At 46.1% G+C, this 18,316-nt stretch overlaps 2 protein-coding genes across 5 annotated transcripts in view; one reads left to right on the top strand and one right to left on the bottom strand.

Moving 5' to 3' along the window:
* Positions 1-6,503, top strand: part of NUP50 (nucleoporin 50) — a 62,741-nt gene extending 56,238 nt beyond the window's left edge. For both annotated transcript variants that reach the window (XM_078777537.1, XM_068118958.2), the window contains exon 8: positions 1,253-6,503. In XM_078777537.1, coding sequence (XP_078633663.1) covers positions 1,253-1,458 — 206 coding nt within the window. In that variant the 3' untranslated portion in view covers positions 1,459-6,503. The remainder of the gene's footprint in view (positions 1-1,252) is intronic.
* The window catches only part of KIAA0930 (KIAA0930 ortholog), a 121,245-nt gene continuing 108,357 nt past the window's right edge, over positions 5,429-18,316 (bottom strand). For 2 of the 3 annotated variants that reach the window (XM_068118978.2, XM_068118969.2), the window contains 3 exons: positions 18,203-18,316; positions 17,877-18,035; positions 5,429-6,121 (listed from right to left, as the gene is read on the bottom strand). In XM_068118978.2, coding sequence (XP_067975079.2) covers positions 6,078-6,121; positions 17,877-18,035; positions 18,203-18,316 — 317 coding nt within the window. In that variant the 3' untranslated portion in view covers positions 5,429-6,077. The remainder of the gene's footprint in view (positions 6,122-17,876; positions 18,036-18,202) is intronic. The other variant, XM_068118987.2, reaches the window with a different exon arrangement.

Here is an 18,316-nt window from a genome sequence, read left to right as displayed (position 1 = left end):
TCTTTCAATCCTGACAAATCTCACACTCTTACTATGTCTCTCCAAAAAGATCGACTGGACAACCCTCCCATCTACTTTCTCAACAATCCTCTCAAAGAAGTTCTGTCGCTCAAGCTTTTTGGGTCTCACCATCTGCCATGATCTTTCTTGGGAAAACCACATTTCCAAGCTGGCCTCCAAAGCCAGTCGCCGACTGGGCATCCTCCGTCGTGCAAAGTCCTTCCTTGGCACACCTGAGCTCCTCACCACATACAAGGCTTTCATCCGCAGCTCAATGGAATACTGTTCTCCCCTATAGGCTGGTGCTCCTGCCTCACACCTGGCTCGGCTTCACGCTGTTGAATCCAAAGCTTTCAGAATCATTGGAATCTCCCGCGATGAAGCTATCTCTGAGGGCCTTTCACTCACTCACCGCAGGCAGGTAGGTGGTCTTTCTGTCTTCTACCGACTCCTCTCCGGCCTTGTTCCCCCAGCTCTCTCTGTGCTCTGTCCCCCAAATATTCCTACAGGTCGCACAAGATCTGCCAGCCACCCTCTGATGGTTAAACTGCCGAAATCTCGGCTCTCTGCTCACCTTCACTCTTTCATTCCTCTTTTCTCCCGCCTCTGGAACAAACTCCCACACTCACTTCAATCACACTCCTCCCTCCAGGTCTTCAAAACAGCTGTTCACCACCATCTCTTATCTTCCCGCATCCAAAACCTTGATATTTTCTACCCCCACTAATTCACCCCAGATCCACCTTGTTTGAAATTCCAACTTCTTTCCTGGAAGTCTTGGCAGTGTCCATATGTTTTATACCTCTCCCACCCCCCCCCCCCTTCCCATGCCTCCCCCCCCAAAGCCCTCTCCCTCCCACAGATCTCTCGATGTCTCCATGTCTCTCGGTCCCTGCTCTCAAATGTTGTGTTTGTGTCCTTCCCCCTCTCTCCCCATCTTGTCTACCGCTCCCGATGTTATTTGTTTTGTGTGTCCGTCTTTCTGTGTGATTAATGTTCGCTCTTTCACGAGCCTCGATCTTGTATACAAAACAAAAAAAATAAAATAAAAAATACTGTGGGGTAAGGTGTTCCATGAAATGAAAACCGATTTGCAACAACATGCTTGATAAATCAATATTTAAATTCCAACAGTGCCATCTGATATATGCTGACTATTGGTTTCTGAAGCAGACTTATCCAATTCACAAATAAATGATTTTGTTTTTACTTTGTCTCAAACTGCTGCATTCTGTGGTTGTTGGTATTGCAGGAAATGTGCTGTTGAACATCATACTGCAGAGCTCCTTACCGTGTTCACGTACGGGCAAGAACAACGTACTCATCGTCTGTGTTCCAAACCCACCTATTGATGAGAAAGGTGCATCGGTGTCCATGCTCATTCGAGTCAAAACGGCAGAGGAAGCCGATGAGCTCCATCAACTTATCACAGAGAAAAAGGACATTTTAAAAAGTTAAATTTTAGCTTTTCGTTAAATGACTTTGAAAGGTTTAATTACTTATGTTTGTTTGTTTGTTGCTTTGGCCAAAGTTTGGTTGCCGTTACCCGACTGACCCCATTAACATACTCAACCATTTTCATGAAAACTTTCAAAGCTGCTTTTCTTGAAATTTATTGATAGTTAAAATCAACTTTCTGAACAACCATCCATGATGTTAGTCTTTGTAATCAACGAAACTTTGATGCTTAATTGTTGGGGCAAGGCTGTTGCTGCTTATCACATGAAACATCACATTGGAGTTTGTTTTTGAATAGCAAGATTTGAAAGCTGAAAATGTTGTGTACAAATTTTTTTTTTCTTTTTAAAATAAACTCATGCTAACACCAAGGCTTGTGGAAGAGGTGAAAAGGTAATGAACATAGTTTAACACTAAAGAATATGGCAACCTACAAGTGAGGTCAATGGGGGTGGTGACAAGTCGGTATGAGATGGTAGTATACCCCTTATAGTGGGGCGGTTTACCTAGGATATTCAAACCTATTGTGCATTTTTTTGATAAAAGCACCAATTTTGGCACAGAGGTAGACCAATATATTATGAACAAATTTGAATGTGGAGCCATCGCCCAACTGCCCCCTGGCGGTCGTGGCGGCCATTTTCCAAAATGGCCGCCATGTGGGACAGCGGACTCCTTCCTGCGGGCATCCCATGTCAGTCGAACCAGGAGGGCTCATCAAGTGACAGCAGCAGCCCTCTTCACCCTGCAGCAGCACGCCTACAACCACTACATTGACCAGCTGGGTGACACATGCAACGAGCAGCTGGAGTTCGACGATTGGTGCCAGCAAAAAGCGGAGACCTGCCCCCAGTTCGACTACTGGGCAACTGTCCTGCAACTGGAGGTGGCGGTCCTGGTGTACGTGCGCTCTCTGCGCCAAGCATCGTTTGTGATGTACCTAGATGCCCTGCCAGAACTAGCAGTGTGGTTCCATGCCCTGGATCACACCAACTACGCGCGCTGGATTCCAGTGCATCTGCGAGACATGGTGGAACTGCCGACGACACACCTTGAAATAGCCCAGGAATTCTGAGCTGCGAACTTCACCGTCCAGAAGACGAACAGGTCGTTCTCCGCCATCCCCGTCGATCAGGCCCACGAGCAGAACAATGCTGCCATCAAAGGAGATGGAGGTGCAGTGGGCCTGACTGACAACCCCAGCGCTCTACGACGGTGGATGGTGGCAGGACCAGAGGTTGCCACGCTCATCGAACAGTTCCACGATGAAACTGATCCGGGGAACAGACCACAAGGCACCATGACCAGTCAGCAAGTGTGCAGACTGCTTTCCTGAAAGATGTACAGTCGATGGTCAACGTGATGGAAGACTTCGGGAATCCATCTGAAGAGGAGAGTCGAGATCTGCTGGTACTCGACACCAAGGAGATCGCGCCACCTGGAGCTGTAGACGCCCTCCGTCATGCACACGAAGTGGGTCAGCTGCAGTTTGACAACTTCGTCAGAACGCCTGGTGGAGAGAACGAAACCCATAGGAGATGCCATCCACAGAAACAAGCTGAAAATCTTCGGTCAGCCTGCTTCAAAACCTCCGGGAAAGGGCAAGCAGCAGATGAAATCCCTCAAGAATGACGTGGACCTGTTCTCTCGTCTGTATATCGGGTGCCAGAACCGGGATGGGAATCTAGAGGAATTCTTCCAACATGAAAACCAAGCCTGCCCCCCTGCACTATCAGCTGGCGGTGGCATCCAGCTGGGTGTCAAGAGTGATCTTCTCGCTTGTCTTGTAGACCTCAGTCAGCTGAAGTCTGAGGTTCCTCCAACCAGCTGCATTGTGCTAGATGGAGAGGTCATCATCCAGATGCTGAAGCCAGCTACAGCAAAAAGCTTCAACGAGTATGCACAGCAGGTCTTGTGCCCTACATACTCTCAAAACTCCATCAAGCCACGCGACTGGACCTGGTATGGGACCGCTACAATACAGACTCGTTGAAGGGTACAGCAAAAGCCAAGCGCGGAAAAGGGGTGAGAAGACGGGTGGTGGGTGGTGCAACGATCCCCAGGAACTGGGCCAGCTTCCTCAGATTCGACGAGAACAAGACTGAGCTGTTCAGCTTCCTCTCTGGCGTCCTCCACGACTCATTCCAGCTTGCAGACAAGGAGCTGGTCATCACTGAAGGAGATGATGTCTTGAGCAAGCCACCGCTCCTAGATACTGCAGCCCTGGCTCCTTGCAACCACGAAGAAGCCGACAGCCGCATGATGTTGCATGCCGCCCACGCTGCTCACAATGGCCACAAGAAGATCCTCATCCACACAGTTGACACTGATGTTGTCCTGGCAGTGGCTCTGGCACGCACCCTGGAGGAGGAAGCCGAAGTGTGGGTGTCCTTCGGCACGGGCAAGGCTTTCCGGTTCTCGGCAGCCCATGAGATGGCGCGGGCTCTGGGCCCTGAGAAAGCACAGGCACTACCGATGTTTCATGCTTTGACGGGCTGCGATACGGTCTCCTGCTTCGCCAGACATGGCAAGAGGACAGCATGGGCAGTGTGGACAGCTCTACCTCAGCTGACCCAGACACTCACTGACCTCTCCACTGCACCGGATCATATTGATGAAGATGCCATGCACACCATCGAGATGTTCGTCATCCTGCTTTACGACAGAACAAGCACCGCAACCGATATCGACAAGGCACGCCGCAAACTGTTTGCAAAGAAGAGCAATGTCCAGCTGATCCCACCAACAAGTGCAGCCCTGAAGCAGCACGTCCGACGAGCAATATACCAGGGTGGACATGTCTGGGGTCAGGCCCTGGTTCCTGCACCAACATTGCCATCACCAACCGACTGGGGTTGGATCAAGACCAGCGACATGTACGAACCTCTCTGGACAACGCTCCCCGAGGCATCCAAGGTCTGCCGGGAGCTCGTCTCCTGCAAATGCCAGAGGGACTGCATCAAGAGGTGCAAGTGAAGAAGGCCAGTCTGGAATGCACACCACTGTGTGCTTGCGATGGGGAGTGCTCTCAGAACTGAACTCGCAAACTTAAGATGAAGATTCTGAACTGTTCCAGACAGTACACAGGTACTGTAAAACAGTTAACTTATCTGCATATTGCATTTAGCAGATTATGTGTTAATTAACATGATAATTAAATGTAGTAGTGTCCCTCGACCACAGAAGTATAACATTTGACTTGCCCAGGATTTATCTGATGAGAGCAAGCCACCATAATTATCACTATCTGGTTCTGTTATTGTTGTTGTATTATCGATGTAATTAGCATAATTGTGTTAATAATTTTGTCAATTGGCATCTTAATTGGCATGGGCAGTGTCCATGAATAGCTATTGACAGACAGAGGAAGAAGGTCAGATAACATTTCCACAACTTAAATGAATCTAGCCTATTCACAAGGAATGTCAGCATTTAATGCCTGATCATGGGTTTCCTTGTCACCATTTCATCTGCAATTAGCCTAAATATGTTAATTAATATCAGCAGCATCTCCCAAAATGTGACTAAGAGCTATCTGGCATGTCTTGATTCAAAACATTCAATAAACATTCACTAAAACCTTCAGCAGCAAACTTTATCTAACTTCTGTGTGTCTTTTGGGTGTCTGCTGGCGGCCATTTTGGAAAATGGCCGCCACGGCCGCCAGGGGGCAGTTGGGCGATGGCTCCACATCCAAATTTGTTCATAATATATTGGTCTACCTCTGTGCCAAAATTGGTGCTTTTATTTTAAAAATGCACAATAGGTTAGCTTACCCGCTGTACTATTATATTTAATGGGATACATGTGATCAAAACAGCTTCAAGGCAGTTGCACAGATCAACTTTGCCTCTTTTTCAGAGACTGCATCAGTGCTCTGAGAGTTATTTAAATTTACCATTCAATGTATAATCTGAAGCTAACCACATTTGTAAATTCAGGTACAATTGTGTAAACTCTGACTAGTATGTGCAGTGCATTTTTTTTATTATTATTTTTAAATTCAAAAAGTGCCATTTGTAAAAGCGTTTGTTTGAGGATGACAGTTTCTCACCTTTTTTTTTTTTTTCCGTTTCAAAGAAAATATCAAATTCATTTTCTCATTTTTGGTGAGACCAGTCATTTTACAGCATCCAGCATAATTTTCAAATCACAACATCCTAAGGTTGATCAAAACCTTTTACTAACTTATTAAATGGAAGAAAATTCAGTTGGCCTTGCTGAAACTGTTCATGCAAAATGGAAAGTACAGAACACAGCACAACAAATGTTATCTCGTAGTATTGCTAAATTTACACTTCTGCAACTAGTCTAAATTATACAATAATTGCTATACGATGCCACGTGGTTCTTTGAGAAGCATTTTGATGTGAGGGTGGTGATGAACCCATTTGTGGTAGTTGCTGTAGTAATTTCCAGATTTTGTAGACATTGGTTCGCCACCATTGTGAAAGACAGCGCAGAAGCTGTTTTGGGTTAAAGAAAGCTGCTCTTCACATAACCTGCAGAATGCAGCTTCTACAGCTTTTCAACAACTCAAACATGTAGAAAAATGTAGGCACTTTGGCTAAATTGCAACACTACAGAGTATGAAGAATCCATTTTGTGTCTACCACCGTTCAGTGAGCCATGAGGATTGCTTTCTGGCGGGCCTCCAATATGTCTGCAAAACAATATCACAAGAGTTTGGTGAGATTTACTGTTAGACGTTTGCGGGTTAGATATACAATTGTGGTGGAATATATAAAAAAGGAAATTGTGAACAATGGTAAATGGAACAACTGCATTGACAACCAAAAGCAATTTACTCAATCTTAAATGTAGAAAACTTGAGCACAAATAAGATGACGGAAAGGTGCAAACTGATTTAAAATGATATTTTTAACCAATGAAGATATTTTGCAGAAGTGTTAATTTTGCATATGGTATAGAGTAGACCCATCAAAATAGTGGAAAAGTAGTCTGCACTCATCATTGAAAGATAGGTTGAAATGTGGAATTATTGCCTGCTGAGTCAAGGAAAGTGATTAAATTTTGACCATGTGCTTTTTGTCGTTTTTCCATTTTCAAATCTTTAACTTGAAATGGCATCATGAAGTTGGGCTGGCAAGAGGGCCTCATGATATGCATACTCACGTCAACCATCTAGCCTAAGTTCAAATCTCAGCCCAGCAACTCATCCTGGAGTCTCGCAGGTGTGTGCCATCCCTCACGTGGCCATTAAACTGGGCATTGTCTGCCAGCATTAGTTGATGGACACAAGATCCAACGGTCAGAGTAAGCTAGCGATTGGAAGCACCATAGCCAAATTCCTGCTCTAACCTACAGAAGGCACCGCATCAGCAGCAGAGCTGCACTCTCAGCATAGATGCAACCAGTAGCCTCAGGTTCAATATGAACTTAATGGATCAACATTAACAGTGCAACATATAACCTAAAACGAACAAAGTGCACTGCATACCACAGTTGTCAGTTAACCACAGGCCCATGCAATTACAAGCAGCGTCATGGAATTCATCATTTCAGTAGATGTCAAATCCTTCCTTTTCACCAACAGTCAGATCTCAAATCATTTGTTTGGATTTACACCTGATCACTCCAACTTGGACATTGCTTCTGCTCTCCAAACAATGAATGGATGCCCTCAATCTCAGAAGAGATCAGGGTCATCTCTGATTATATTGACCAATGGAGCCTGCATCTCACTTTACTCCTTAAACCCTGCCTGCAGCATCAAAAGCCATTTCCTCATGATTTACTAACTACCTCTGCTCAGTCAGCACGTGGCTCTCAACAGGATTTTATAGTCCTCTCCTGCTCGAGGCTGAAGTGTCCCAAATCAGTATCTTTGGCCCGGTCCTACCTGTTCATCTCAAGTGATCTTTCTGATTCTCTGGAAAAATAATCCATATTTTTGCTGACCGCCACTTATCTTTTTCAGATCCTGATAGAATCAGGAGCTAGTCTATCACTTGGGCTGTCTCAACCATGACAAATCTGTCTCTCTAAAAAGACTTTGCTGGAGCCTCTCGTCATCTACCTCCTTAATTACCAGAAATCCCTCGATCCTTTGTCCCATCACCTCTTGGGCAAACCAGATATCCAAGTTGGCCTCCAATGCCAGCTGCTGATGGCATCCTCCATCAGGCAAAGTCTTTATTTGACAAATCTTAACTTTTATCAACTTGCAAAGCCTTCATCTGCAGCATGAGTATTGCTGGCACCTCTGCCTCACACCTTAAACATCTCTGTGCTGTGGAGAACAACCAACATCATAGATCTCAAGTTGAAGGAGAATCTCTCGACTTGTTACTCCTGCATTTCAATCGGTGAATCACCTCCCATCCACTGCCTCTTTTCTTGTCTTGCACTCTGCCATTTCCGTGCTTTATTCCCCCCCCCCCCCCTACCCCCATCTTATTTTGCCTGTACAACAGTCTGATAACCCACTTCTGGTGAAACTCCTAAAATCTAGGCTCACTTTGTTCCTTTTTCTCATCTGTAAAACAAACTTCCTTCGTCAGTTCGGTCATAGTCTTCCTTCCAGGGCTTCAATAGGGCTGGTTACCACCTCCGCATGTCATCCCCCATCCGTAATCATTCTCTTTCCCTGCATTTGAACTTGTTTACCCTAAGTCTTCCTCCCACTGTCCTTCCTATCATTCTTCCTCCATACGTCCCTCTACCATTCTGTTGGTGCATTTACCTGCTTTGCACATTCTGTTCTGCCTTCTCACTCTTCCACAAGCCTCAACTTTATTTCCAAAAAAAAAAGAAATTGGACAAGATTCCAAAAAAGTTGCTTTTTCTAAAAGTGAACGGTGCTTTATGTAAATTTCATTCTGCCACAAGGTAATTACACATTTGCATCTGTCCAGCGTTTAAAAAAAAAAAAGTTAAAGCAGCAAAGTGCATGGGTGGGTCCTTAACGTGTCCACAATTAGTTGTAAATGCACTGTAATGGTATTGAATTTATATATAACTAGGGCATGCCCGTACTATATATATATCTAAAATTATATCCCCCCCCCCTCTATTTACATGAAATGGTTTGGTCCATGAAATGTTTTGGTCCATTCGCAACGCCAAAGCGAACGGCGAACGCTTTACATGAAATGGTTTGGTCCATGAAATGTTTTGGTCCATTCGCAACGCCAAAGCGAACGGCGAACGGCTTGCGAGTACAGTGACAATCCCCCCCCCCCCCCCCCTCTATTTACATTTAGTTTTAAAACATAGTTTAACGCCAACATATGGCATGCCCGTACCCGTACTATCCGTAATGGCGCACGCTCTCACAGGAGCTCCGGAAGGTCGCATATCGCAGGAAAGCGAAAGAATCGCAAATTAGTTTTAATTAGTTTTAAAACATCGTTTAACGCCAACATAGCGCCAACATAGTTTGCCGACGGGAAATAAATGAATACGCTCTCAAATGTGCCATCCGAGGCAGAGTGTGTTCGCCACGTTCGGCACACGTGATAGCTCGCTGCTCTCTGATTGGTTGAATCGTTTTTTGGACATAGCTCGGTAACTACTTCTGCGATTAATTTCAAACCTTGAAAAGGCACATCCTCGGGTCCCCAGCAATATACCTGGCAAGTTTAAAGTATATCGGACCCGTGGTTGTCGAGAAACAGCGGTCACAGACAAACACACACACACACACACACACACACACACACACACACACACACACACACACACACACACACACACACACACACACACACACACACACACACACACACACAGAGAGATTAGTGGAATTATAGATAGATGAACTACATTGGGGAGAAATATGTGAGTCTCAAAAGGTTCAAAGAAGTACAGATGCTGTGCAACATATGTGGGAAAGGCAGTTTTGCAGTTCACAAACGGTAAACATCAAGGCCAGAATATTTGTACAAAGTTTATTGATCACTGTGTTTGTGTGTGTTTTTTCTTTACATGGAAGCCAGGGAGAGATCCACAGCTAGAATGTGGTAAGAATAGTATGGCCCATGTATTTGAGTAGATTAGATATGTCAGGTAAGTTGTGTGGTAAAACATGCACAGAGGTGGAGAAAATAAATAATAGACCAGAATAGGGTAAGGTTCCATCATGTAAAACTTGTACAGGTGAGGCTAGGTGAAGACTTGACGCCAAGAGCACATGCAAAGCACGACGCATTGTGAATGTGCATTAACAGAGGCCATTCGGGATGTTATAGTAAGCTAAGGAGCCCTGGCCAAGGGTGGAGCAATACCATGGGCCCACCCCTTTGGGTGGGACGGCATGGCCGATGGCACCATCCACAGGTGGCCAATAACGGGACCCGCCACCCATGAAGGCAGTCACAGAGGAGGAAAAGGCCGTGCGCATTCACATTTCACACGGCAGATTACATTGGACACAAGAGGAGAACACTCTGCAGACCTGGACAAAATCACAGACTGGTCAAACAAATGGAACATGTCTTTCAATCCTGACAAATCTCTCCCTCTTACTTTGTCTCTCCGAAAAGACCGACTGGCCAACCCTCCCATCTACTTTCTCAACGACCCTCTCCAAGAAGTTCTATCACTCAAGCTTTTGAGTCTCACTATCTGGCATGATCTTTCCTGGGAAAACCACATTTCCAAGCTGGCCTCCAAAGCCAGTCGCCGACTGGGCATCCTCCGTCGTGCGAAGTCCTTCCTTGGCACACCTGAGCTCCTCACCACATACAAGGCTTTCATCCGCAGCTCAATGGAATACTGCTCTCCCATCTGGGCTGGTGCTCCTGCCTCACACCTAGCTCAGCTTCACGCTGTTGAAACCAAAGCGTTCAGAATCATTGGAATTTCCTGTGATGAAGTTGACTCCGAGGGCCTTTCACTCGCTCTTCTACCGACTCCTCTCCGGCCTTGCTCCCCCAGCTCTGCCTGTGCTCTGTCCCCCCCCAATATTCCAACAAGTCGCACTTTTCTAGTACTCTTGGCGGCTTTTTGGCCGACGGGTCTGCTCTCTCCTTGATCCTCCCGGCTTCACCTGTCCTGCTCTTCTGCCGTTGCCTCCTGCCCGCTCCCGGGCATCTCACACCTGTCCTGCCTTTTGTTTCTTGGGTTGCTCTCCTGTGGGTTGCCTGGACGGCTGGCTGGCTCCCTGTTGGCCACCGCTGCGGTCGTCGAGCTGCAGGACACTCGCTGGCTGTTGCCCGGCTGCCTCCTCGGCTCTCGGCTTGCTCGTCCTTGGCTCTCTATTGGTCCTCGGGCTGCTCATCTTCATTCCTCGACCCCCCTCGCGTGTCGTGCTCTGGATCAGCCTGTTGTGCCTGGCGCGTTGGTCAGCCAGCCTGCGGCTGCTGGCTGACCTCTCCGGGCTTTGTGCCCCTTCGCGTCTGCCTGGCATGGCACTGAGGTACTCCGCCGCTAGGCTTCTTCAACTCAACAACCACTCCACTCCACTCCACTCCGCCATGCATCTCTGTCATCAAAAACCACGGACTCCTATGACGACCCAGATACATCCATAGAGGCTCCGGTCGCAAGTTTGTTTACTCCCAGACAGGTCACTCCATCCCCTCACTCTGGTCAGCTGAGCGCACTCTCACCCATCGATTACGTCATCACAGCAACATACACGAACGCGCCCCCTGTCTGCAAGCCCTGGGAAAATCACCCGAGTCCATCCGCACCATACAAAGCAATATGAAGCTTACTCTGATCAATACCCGGTCCCTCAACAATAAAAGCCACATCTTGAACGACTTCATTCTGGACAATAAACTGGACTTTGTCTGAAACCTGGCAACAACCTCTGGACTCCCTCTCACTCAACCTCACTACACCCAATGGTTACTCTTACATCAATAAACCACGCTCGGAGGGCCGAGGTGGTGGAATTGCTGTAATACACCGACAGGACATCAAGACCAGCCTCATCTCCATCTCATCTGCTCCATCATTTGAACACCTGGCTTTTAAACTTTCTGATTACACACAGTCATGGCAGTCTACCGCCCTCCCAAACCACACCCATCATTCCTGTCTGACTTCTCTTACTTTCTGACCCAGCTCTGTTCCTTCTCCCCCTCAACCCTCCTCCTCGGTGATTTCAATATCCACATGGACTCCACTGACTCCACCATAACTGCTGACTTCATTGATATTCTTAATTGCTTTAACCTCACTCAACATGTCACCTTTCCCACCCAAAACCGTGGTCACATTCTGGACCTTGTCTGTTCTATTGGACTAAATCTACACCATCTCTCTGGCTCTGACCTCACCCTCTCCGATCACTTAGCCATCACTATGACCATCAACATTCCCACCCCAGCACCAAGGCAAAAACGCATAATCAACTTCCGTAAGCTAAACTCTTTCACCTACCTCATTCTCATCTTCCCTCTCCGAAAAGATGTCCACCTCTCCCTTCGTTGATTTGCACAGCCCCTCTGACCTCACTGACTACTACAACCACACTCTCTCCTCCTGCCTCGACCAGCCTGCGCCTATAAAAACAAAAACGGTTTCCTTCACCCATTCTGCTCCATGGTTTACCCCTGAACTCCGCCTGATGAAAACCCGTGCCCGCCAACTTGAAAGACTCCGTAATAAAACATCTCACAATCCACTCCCAAGCCTACAAAGACCACCTGCAGCACTACAAAGATGCCCTCTCCCACGCCCGCTCCACCTTCTACTCTCAAATAATCCACTCTGGCTCTGGAAACCCAAAAGCACTCTTCTCCACAATAAACAAACTCCTCAGCCCCCCTGGATACCACCACCCAGTCATTCACAGTCGACAATTGCATTTTTTCCCTTTCATTCTTCCAAAGCAAGATAGACAACATCTACAGCAGCTTAACCACCACCTCACCTGCTCCCCCTCAAACCATCTGCCCCCCTTATCCTGCCAATCCCTATCTCAGTTTTCCCCAGTCTCCCCTACTGACCTCTCTGAACTCACAGGAATGAAAACTGCCACCTGTACTCTGGACCCCATCCCCTCCAGCTTTGTTAAGGCTTGCCTTCCTGACCTCTCCACTTATCACTGCAACGATAAACTCCTCCCTGTCTACTGGCATCGTCCCACCATCCCTCAAAATCGTTGCTGTTACCCCCATTCTGAAAAAACCTGGACTCAACCCTGACACCCTAAATAACTTCAGACCCATCTCCAACCTACCCTTTCTGTCAAAAGTTTTGGAACGCGCTGTAGCCACTCAACTCAAACATCACCTCTCTGCCAATAACCTGTATGATACATTCCAATCCGGATTCCGCCTCAACCACAGTACGGAAACTGCACTCCTCAAAATCACAAACGACCTTCTCCTCTCCTCCGACGCCGGTAACCTCAACATTCAAATCCTTCTCGACCTCAGCGCCGCCTTTGACACCATCAATCACATCATCCTCCTTACCCGACTTGAAACCACCTTTAACATCACTGGCACTGCCCTTTCTTGGATCAAATCATACCTCTCCGACAGGCACCAGTTCATCTCCATCAATAACTGCAAATCCCCCACCGCTCCCCTCCCCCAAGGTTCAGTTCTCGGTCCCCTCCTCTTCATCCTGTACCTGTTCCCCCTTGGTCACTTAACCCGTCGTCATGGTCTCCAATTCCACTGCTTTGCTGATGACATCCAGCTTTTCATTTCCGCCAAGTCAATTTCCACCGTCACCCACTCTATCCTGACAAACTGCATCACTGAAATAAAATCCTGGCTTCAAATCAACTTACTAAAACTAAACTGTGATAAATCCGAAATAATCATTATTGGACCAAAAACGCTCACCAAATCCACCCACAACTTCACCCTCAACATCGACGGTATCCCAGTATCCACCTCTCCTCACATCCGGAATCTTGGCATCATCTTTGACCAAACCCTCTCCTTCGACAAACACACTAAACAGATCACCAAGACAGCCTTCTTTCATCTGAAAAACATCGCCCGTCTCCGTCCATCCCTCTCCTCCACAGCTGCAGAAACCCTCATCCACGCCTTAATCACTTCCCGTCTCGACTACTGCAACAGCCTCCTCTATGGTTCACCCTCAAATATCATCAATAAACTTCAATACATTCAGAACTCCGCTGCCCGTCTACTCACCCACTCCAGGGCCCGGGACCACATCACCCCCATCCTTCACAAGCTCCACTGGCTCCCCATCTCCCAGAGAATCCATTACAAAATCCTCCTCCTGACCTACAAAGCCCTCCATAACCTGGCCCCATCCTATCTGACTGACCTCCTTCCCAGACACACTCCCACCCGCACCCTCCGCTCTGCTGCTGCCAACCTCCTGTCCTCCCCCCCCCCCCCCCCCCCCCCTCATCTGGACCAAACTCAGATCCTGGGGGGACAGGGCCTTCTCCATCGCCGCTCCCACACTCTGGAACTCACTACCTCAAACCATCAGAGACTCCTCCTCACTCACCACATTCAAATCATCACTCAAGACCCACATGTTCAACACCGCATTCAACCCCTGACCATCTCTTCTCCTTCTCCTTCCTTTGTTTGGTTATTTAATTATGTATTTTTGTCTTTGTTTTACGTACTATGTCAAAGCGTCTTTGGGTTTCTTGAAAAGCGCTATACAAAATAAATGTATTATTATTATTATTATTAGATCTCCCAGCAACCCTCTTATGGTTAAACTGCCGAAATCAAGACTTTCTGCTCACCTTCACTCTTTCATTCCTCTTTTCTCCTACCTCTGGAATAAACTCCCTCATTCTCTTCAATCCCATTTCTCCCTCCAGGTCTTTAAAACAGCTGTTCACCAGCATGTCTTATCTTCCCCCATCCAAAACCTTGATCTCTTCTACCCCCGTTAATTCACCAAAGATACACTTTTTTTTTGAAATACCGACCTTTCTTTCCTGGAAGTTCTCGCAGTGTCCACGTGTTTTATACCTCCACCACCCCACCCCACCCCTCACGCCCTCTCCCTCCCACAGATCTCCCGATGTCCCTATTATCTGCTGTTGTACTTGTGCGCTTACCTCTCTCCCCATCTTGTCCTCCCGCTCCCTTTATTGTATGTTTTGTGTGTCCGTTTGTTGTTTTTTTGTGATTGATGTTATCTCTTACACGAGCCTCGATCTTATATTCAAAAAATAAAATAAAAGACATCCTTTTTCATCGCCATCGCTCCCCAAGCCCCACCATGCCAGCCTGTGCGACATCATCCCGCAGCCAAAACCAGTTTGCTCCTGCCTTAAGTAGTCGCATGTTTTCCCCTTCATGGTTTGAAGCCAATATGTTGGCGCCATAATCAATTATTTCTTTACGTCTGTACTTGATATCGGATTTTTAACTCTTACCTTCCCCATTGGTAGTTCATGCTCCCGATCTGTCTGGGTTTCGGCTTGTCCATCCCCCTTGTCTGTGTCATTATATAATAAACCATTTAAGAAACCTCTTCCTGCCTTTTGCCTTTCCGTGCAAACAACCACTAGCTTTGGCTTGCATTTGGGTGATCTTTGGGAAACCTAAATGGTAAGAGCGAGTCTGAACACATTTTCGTGAATTTAAACAATTTTGGCATTTGCGGAGCGGTAGCTGGGCTCCTGACGTAACAACATATACTGTGTGTATAATCTCATACACACATAACATTGCCAAAATGCTAACCAATCAAAAAACATGCAAAGCTGGAGTCCATTTGGCATCAGTGATTTGGGTTCCTGTGCTTTGACAGGCAAATGGTAGAAGATGTAGCTCACACCATGCCATGCATATATTTTGAATACCATTCAATTTGACAAGTTGGACGAGGACATAATGTGGATTTGGAATTTGTCCAGTCTCTATTTGAATAAAGACGATTGTGGCTGAATAGTGCTGCAACGCAGGGTAGATGTCATCGCTGGACTTTCTGCACATTTAGCAATATTGTCATGTGGTTAAATAAACATTTGTGGTTTTGTGAGTATTGGCCAGTAACTTAGGAGTTTGTGTTTCTTGCCAATGAGCTGTTAATGCCAATGAGGATTGCCGACCTGCCAATCTATCAGTGCATGAGGAGAGCTGAATCTCAGAGCATCGCCTCCAAATAGGAATGGAAAGCTGGTTGTTACCTCCAGCACCAAAGTTAGAAAAAGGTCATGTTTTCACCCGTCTGGTTGTCTATGAACAGAATATCTCAAAACGTTGTGGACGGATTCAGACAAAATTTGATGGAGATGTCGGGTATGTGACAATGACGAAATGATTCGATTTCGGTTCAGGTCTGGGTCGAGATCCTGCCTATCAGTAGGATACAAAATAAACTGTTCAGCCTGGCAGGAAGGCAATGAGCAAGTTGCAGTCGATTTAAGGTTCATTGCTGCAGTTATTAGTCCCCTACCGGTGTACACCGGAGGGGACGATAGGTTTACACGCCGTCCCTCAGTCCGTCCGTCCGTCCGTCACGCAAAAAACAGTTTTCCGGACTTTTTTTCTAAACTCTTAAAGCTAATGATTTCAAGCTTGGTACATGGTTTCCTCATGATAAGTTACAGATCAAGTTCGAACTTCACGACGTTTCGATCATTTTTGACAACGTTATGGCACTTTGAACTTTGGGAATTCTGATAATTTTGATGATCCTCAACTCAGTGCCATTTTAAGTTTTAATTTCCTTAAAAACCAATTTCTCTGCAATAATTGGACCGATTGAGATCAAATTTTCACCGTAGGAGGGACTCGGTCTGTAGAATGTTTTCATTGTAATTATGACGTTGCAGGTCACGTAGTTCGGCCGCCATATTGTTTTTCGTGAAAACACGAAAAACCCCTTTTTCTCTGCAACAGCTGAACACATCGAAGCCAAACTTTGCAGGCAGGATCGCATACCCATGACGAACAAAAAAGTCAGCGAGCATGACGTCATGTGTCATATGGTTTCAGAGTTATGACGTTTTTAAGCATGAACCTTTAAAACCGAGCTCCTCCCTCATTTTTGATCCAATCGAGGGGAAACTTCACAAATCTGTTCAGCATGTCAGTCTACAAAAATGTCATTTTGGAATTTGCGATAGGGCACGTGGTTTGGTACATATCGTTAAACGAAAATATTAAAAAAAAAAAAAAAAAAAGGATATCTCTTGAATCGCCAGTACCTCAGACCGCGAGTTGGTAATAATTTCTATAATTCACTCAGTGCAATACGTGCAGGCCGCTGCACGGAACGACCTTGCGGGCTTATCAACGAGGTGAGGCTTGACACACACGTGTCTCAGCATACCTCAGATCAAGTTTGAAAACCAGCATCAACCATGCATAAATTTGCATATTCGATCATTTTTGACAAAGTTATGGCACTTTGTTTATTCTAGAGTTCTCCTCAGGCCGCAACGCACACCCTCAGCCTCGTCTCGCGAACGTCAAAAGCGCGACACAGCACGCTCTTTCAGGAGGGGCGGAGCCAAGCCGAGCAACATATACATACACATCGATCATTGATCTTGAAAAAACGTATTTTGTCGTGCTTCTGCTGACCTGTCTGCGAGTGTATAAATCGAAGTCCCGAGTGCGAATCACAGGTGAGCCCGTCCTGAGGTAATTAGTGATTGGGAACGATTCAGAACCTGCAGGTAAATAACCCTTGGTAATTTCCCCACCAGTTTTCCGGACTATAATTTGGAGTGCGGTAAGTCAAAGCTGTTAATATTCCTTGTGTAGAATATGCTGTAATCGTGGACTGTTCTTTAAAATGCTTTCCTAGAATAAGCATCAAGTCAAAAACGTTTTCACTGAATTTTGTTTCCATTGACACAATTCTTCATATCAGGCAAGAATACATTGAATTCACATAGTTTACCAATAAATCAACAATACATCGAGGGAGGTTGGAGTGTCACTTTACCATATGCTTCTGTGCGTATAATCTGCGTGAATACTTCTTTAAATATGTATCTGATACTCTGCCCTCCTAGTCTTAGCAGTATACACAGTATGCGTCAGAAGTAACCTAGCTTCCACGGTCTGCGGATAACCTGGTCAGGATAACCCGGTCAGGATAACCCGGTCAGGATAACCCGGTCAGGATAACCCGGTCTCACATCATCCGCGCCCACATTCAACCGTGCATAAATTTGCATATTTAATGAGGTTCGTCTGTCACACTTTGGTTTCGTGCGATAACCACCAAACATTGGCTGATTAAAACAAAATTTTGTACACACGTGTCTCAGCATAACGCAGATCAAGTTTGAAAACCAGCATCAACCGTGCATAAATTTGCATATTCGATCATTTTTGACAAAGTTATGGCACTTTGAACTTTGGTAGGGGACATGTATTGCAGCGCAATACTCAGAATGCTTGTTGACCATGGTGTTACGTGCACACATCATGATCGTCTCATCTTAAAAATAGGTCTTGATAAGAAAATTACACAACACAAGCAGGAAGCTGTCATTGCAAAACGATGAATTACAAGCTCACCAGTGATTATGTGATGCCATGGCAGCGTGACGTACGTGAGGTGCGAATAAAGCAAAAAGCTGTCATCCGGTTGGTCCAAACGAAGCCATGATCCGACTAATGAGCGACCAGTGCCAGAAAGAGAGCGTGACCTTTGCTGCATTGTCCCCCCAGAATCTACTGGCAAGTGAAAACGAGAAAATGCAAATATATTAATTGAATTCAAACAAAACCAAATAAAAATAAAAATTCAACCTTAAACTAGTGGTAGTTAAAATATTTTTCAATTTTAAATGAAAGCTTGACACAGCAACATTCCCAAAATCCAGCTTTGCAAGTGAACTCACCAGAAAAGTCTTCGCCATCTGGGACCTCGTAACGTTTGAGAAAGTCTTCACTGTCGTTGGCAGAATGTGATTTCTTCAATTCCTTTTGCTGAGCAGGTCGCTTTCGCCGCAGTG

The sequence above is a fragment of the Myxine glutinosa genome, chromosome 1 (genome assembly GCF_964187855.1).
Source record: "Myxine glutinosa chromosome 1, kmMyxGlut1.1, whole genome shotgun sequence".
Lineage (NCBI taxonomy): Eukaryota > Metazoa > Chordata > Myxini > Myxiniformes > Myxinidae > Myxine > Myxine glutinosa.
This window is presented reverse-complemented; position numbering and strand designations above follow the sequence as displayed.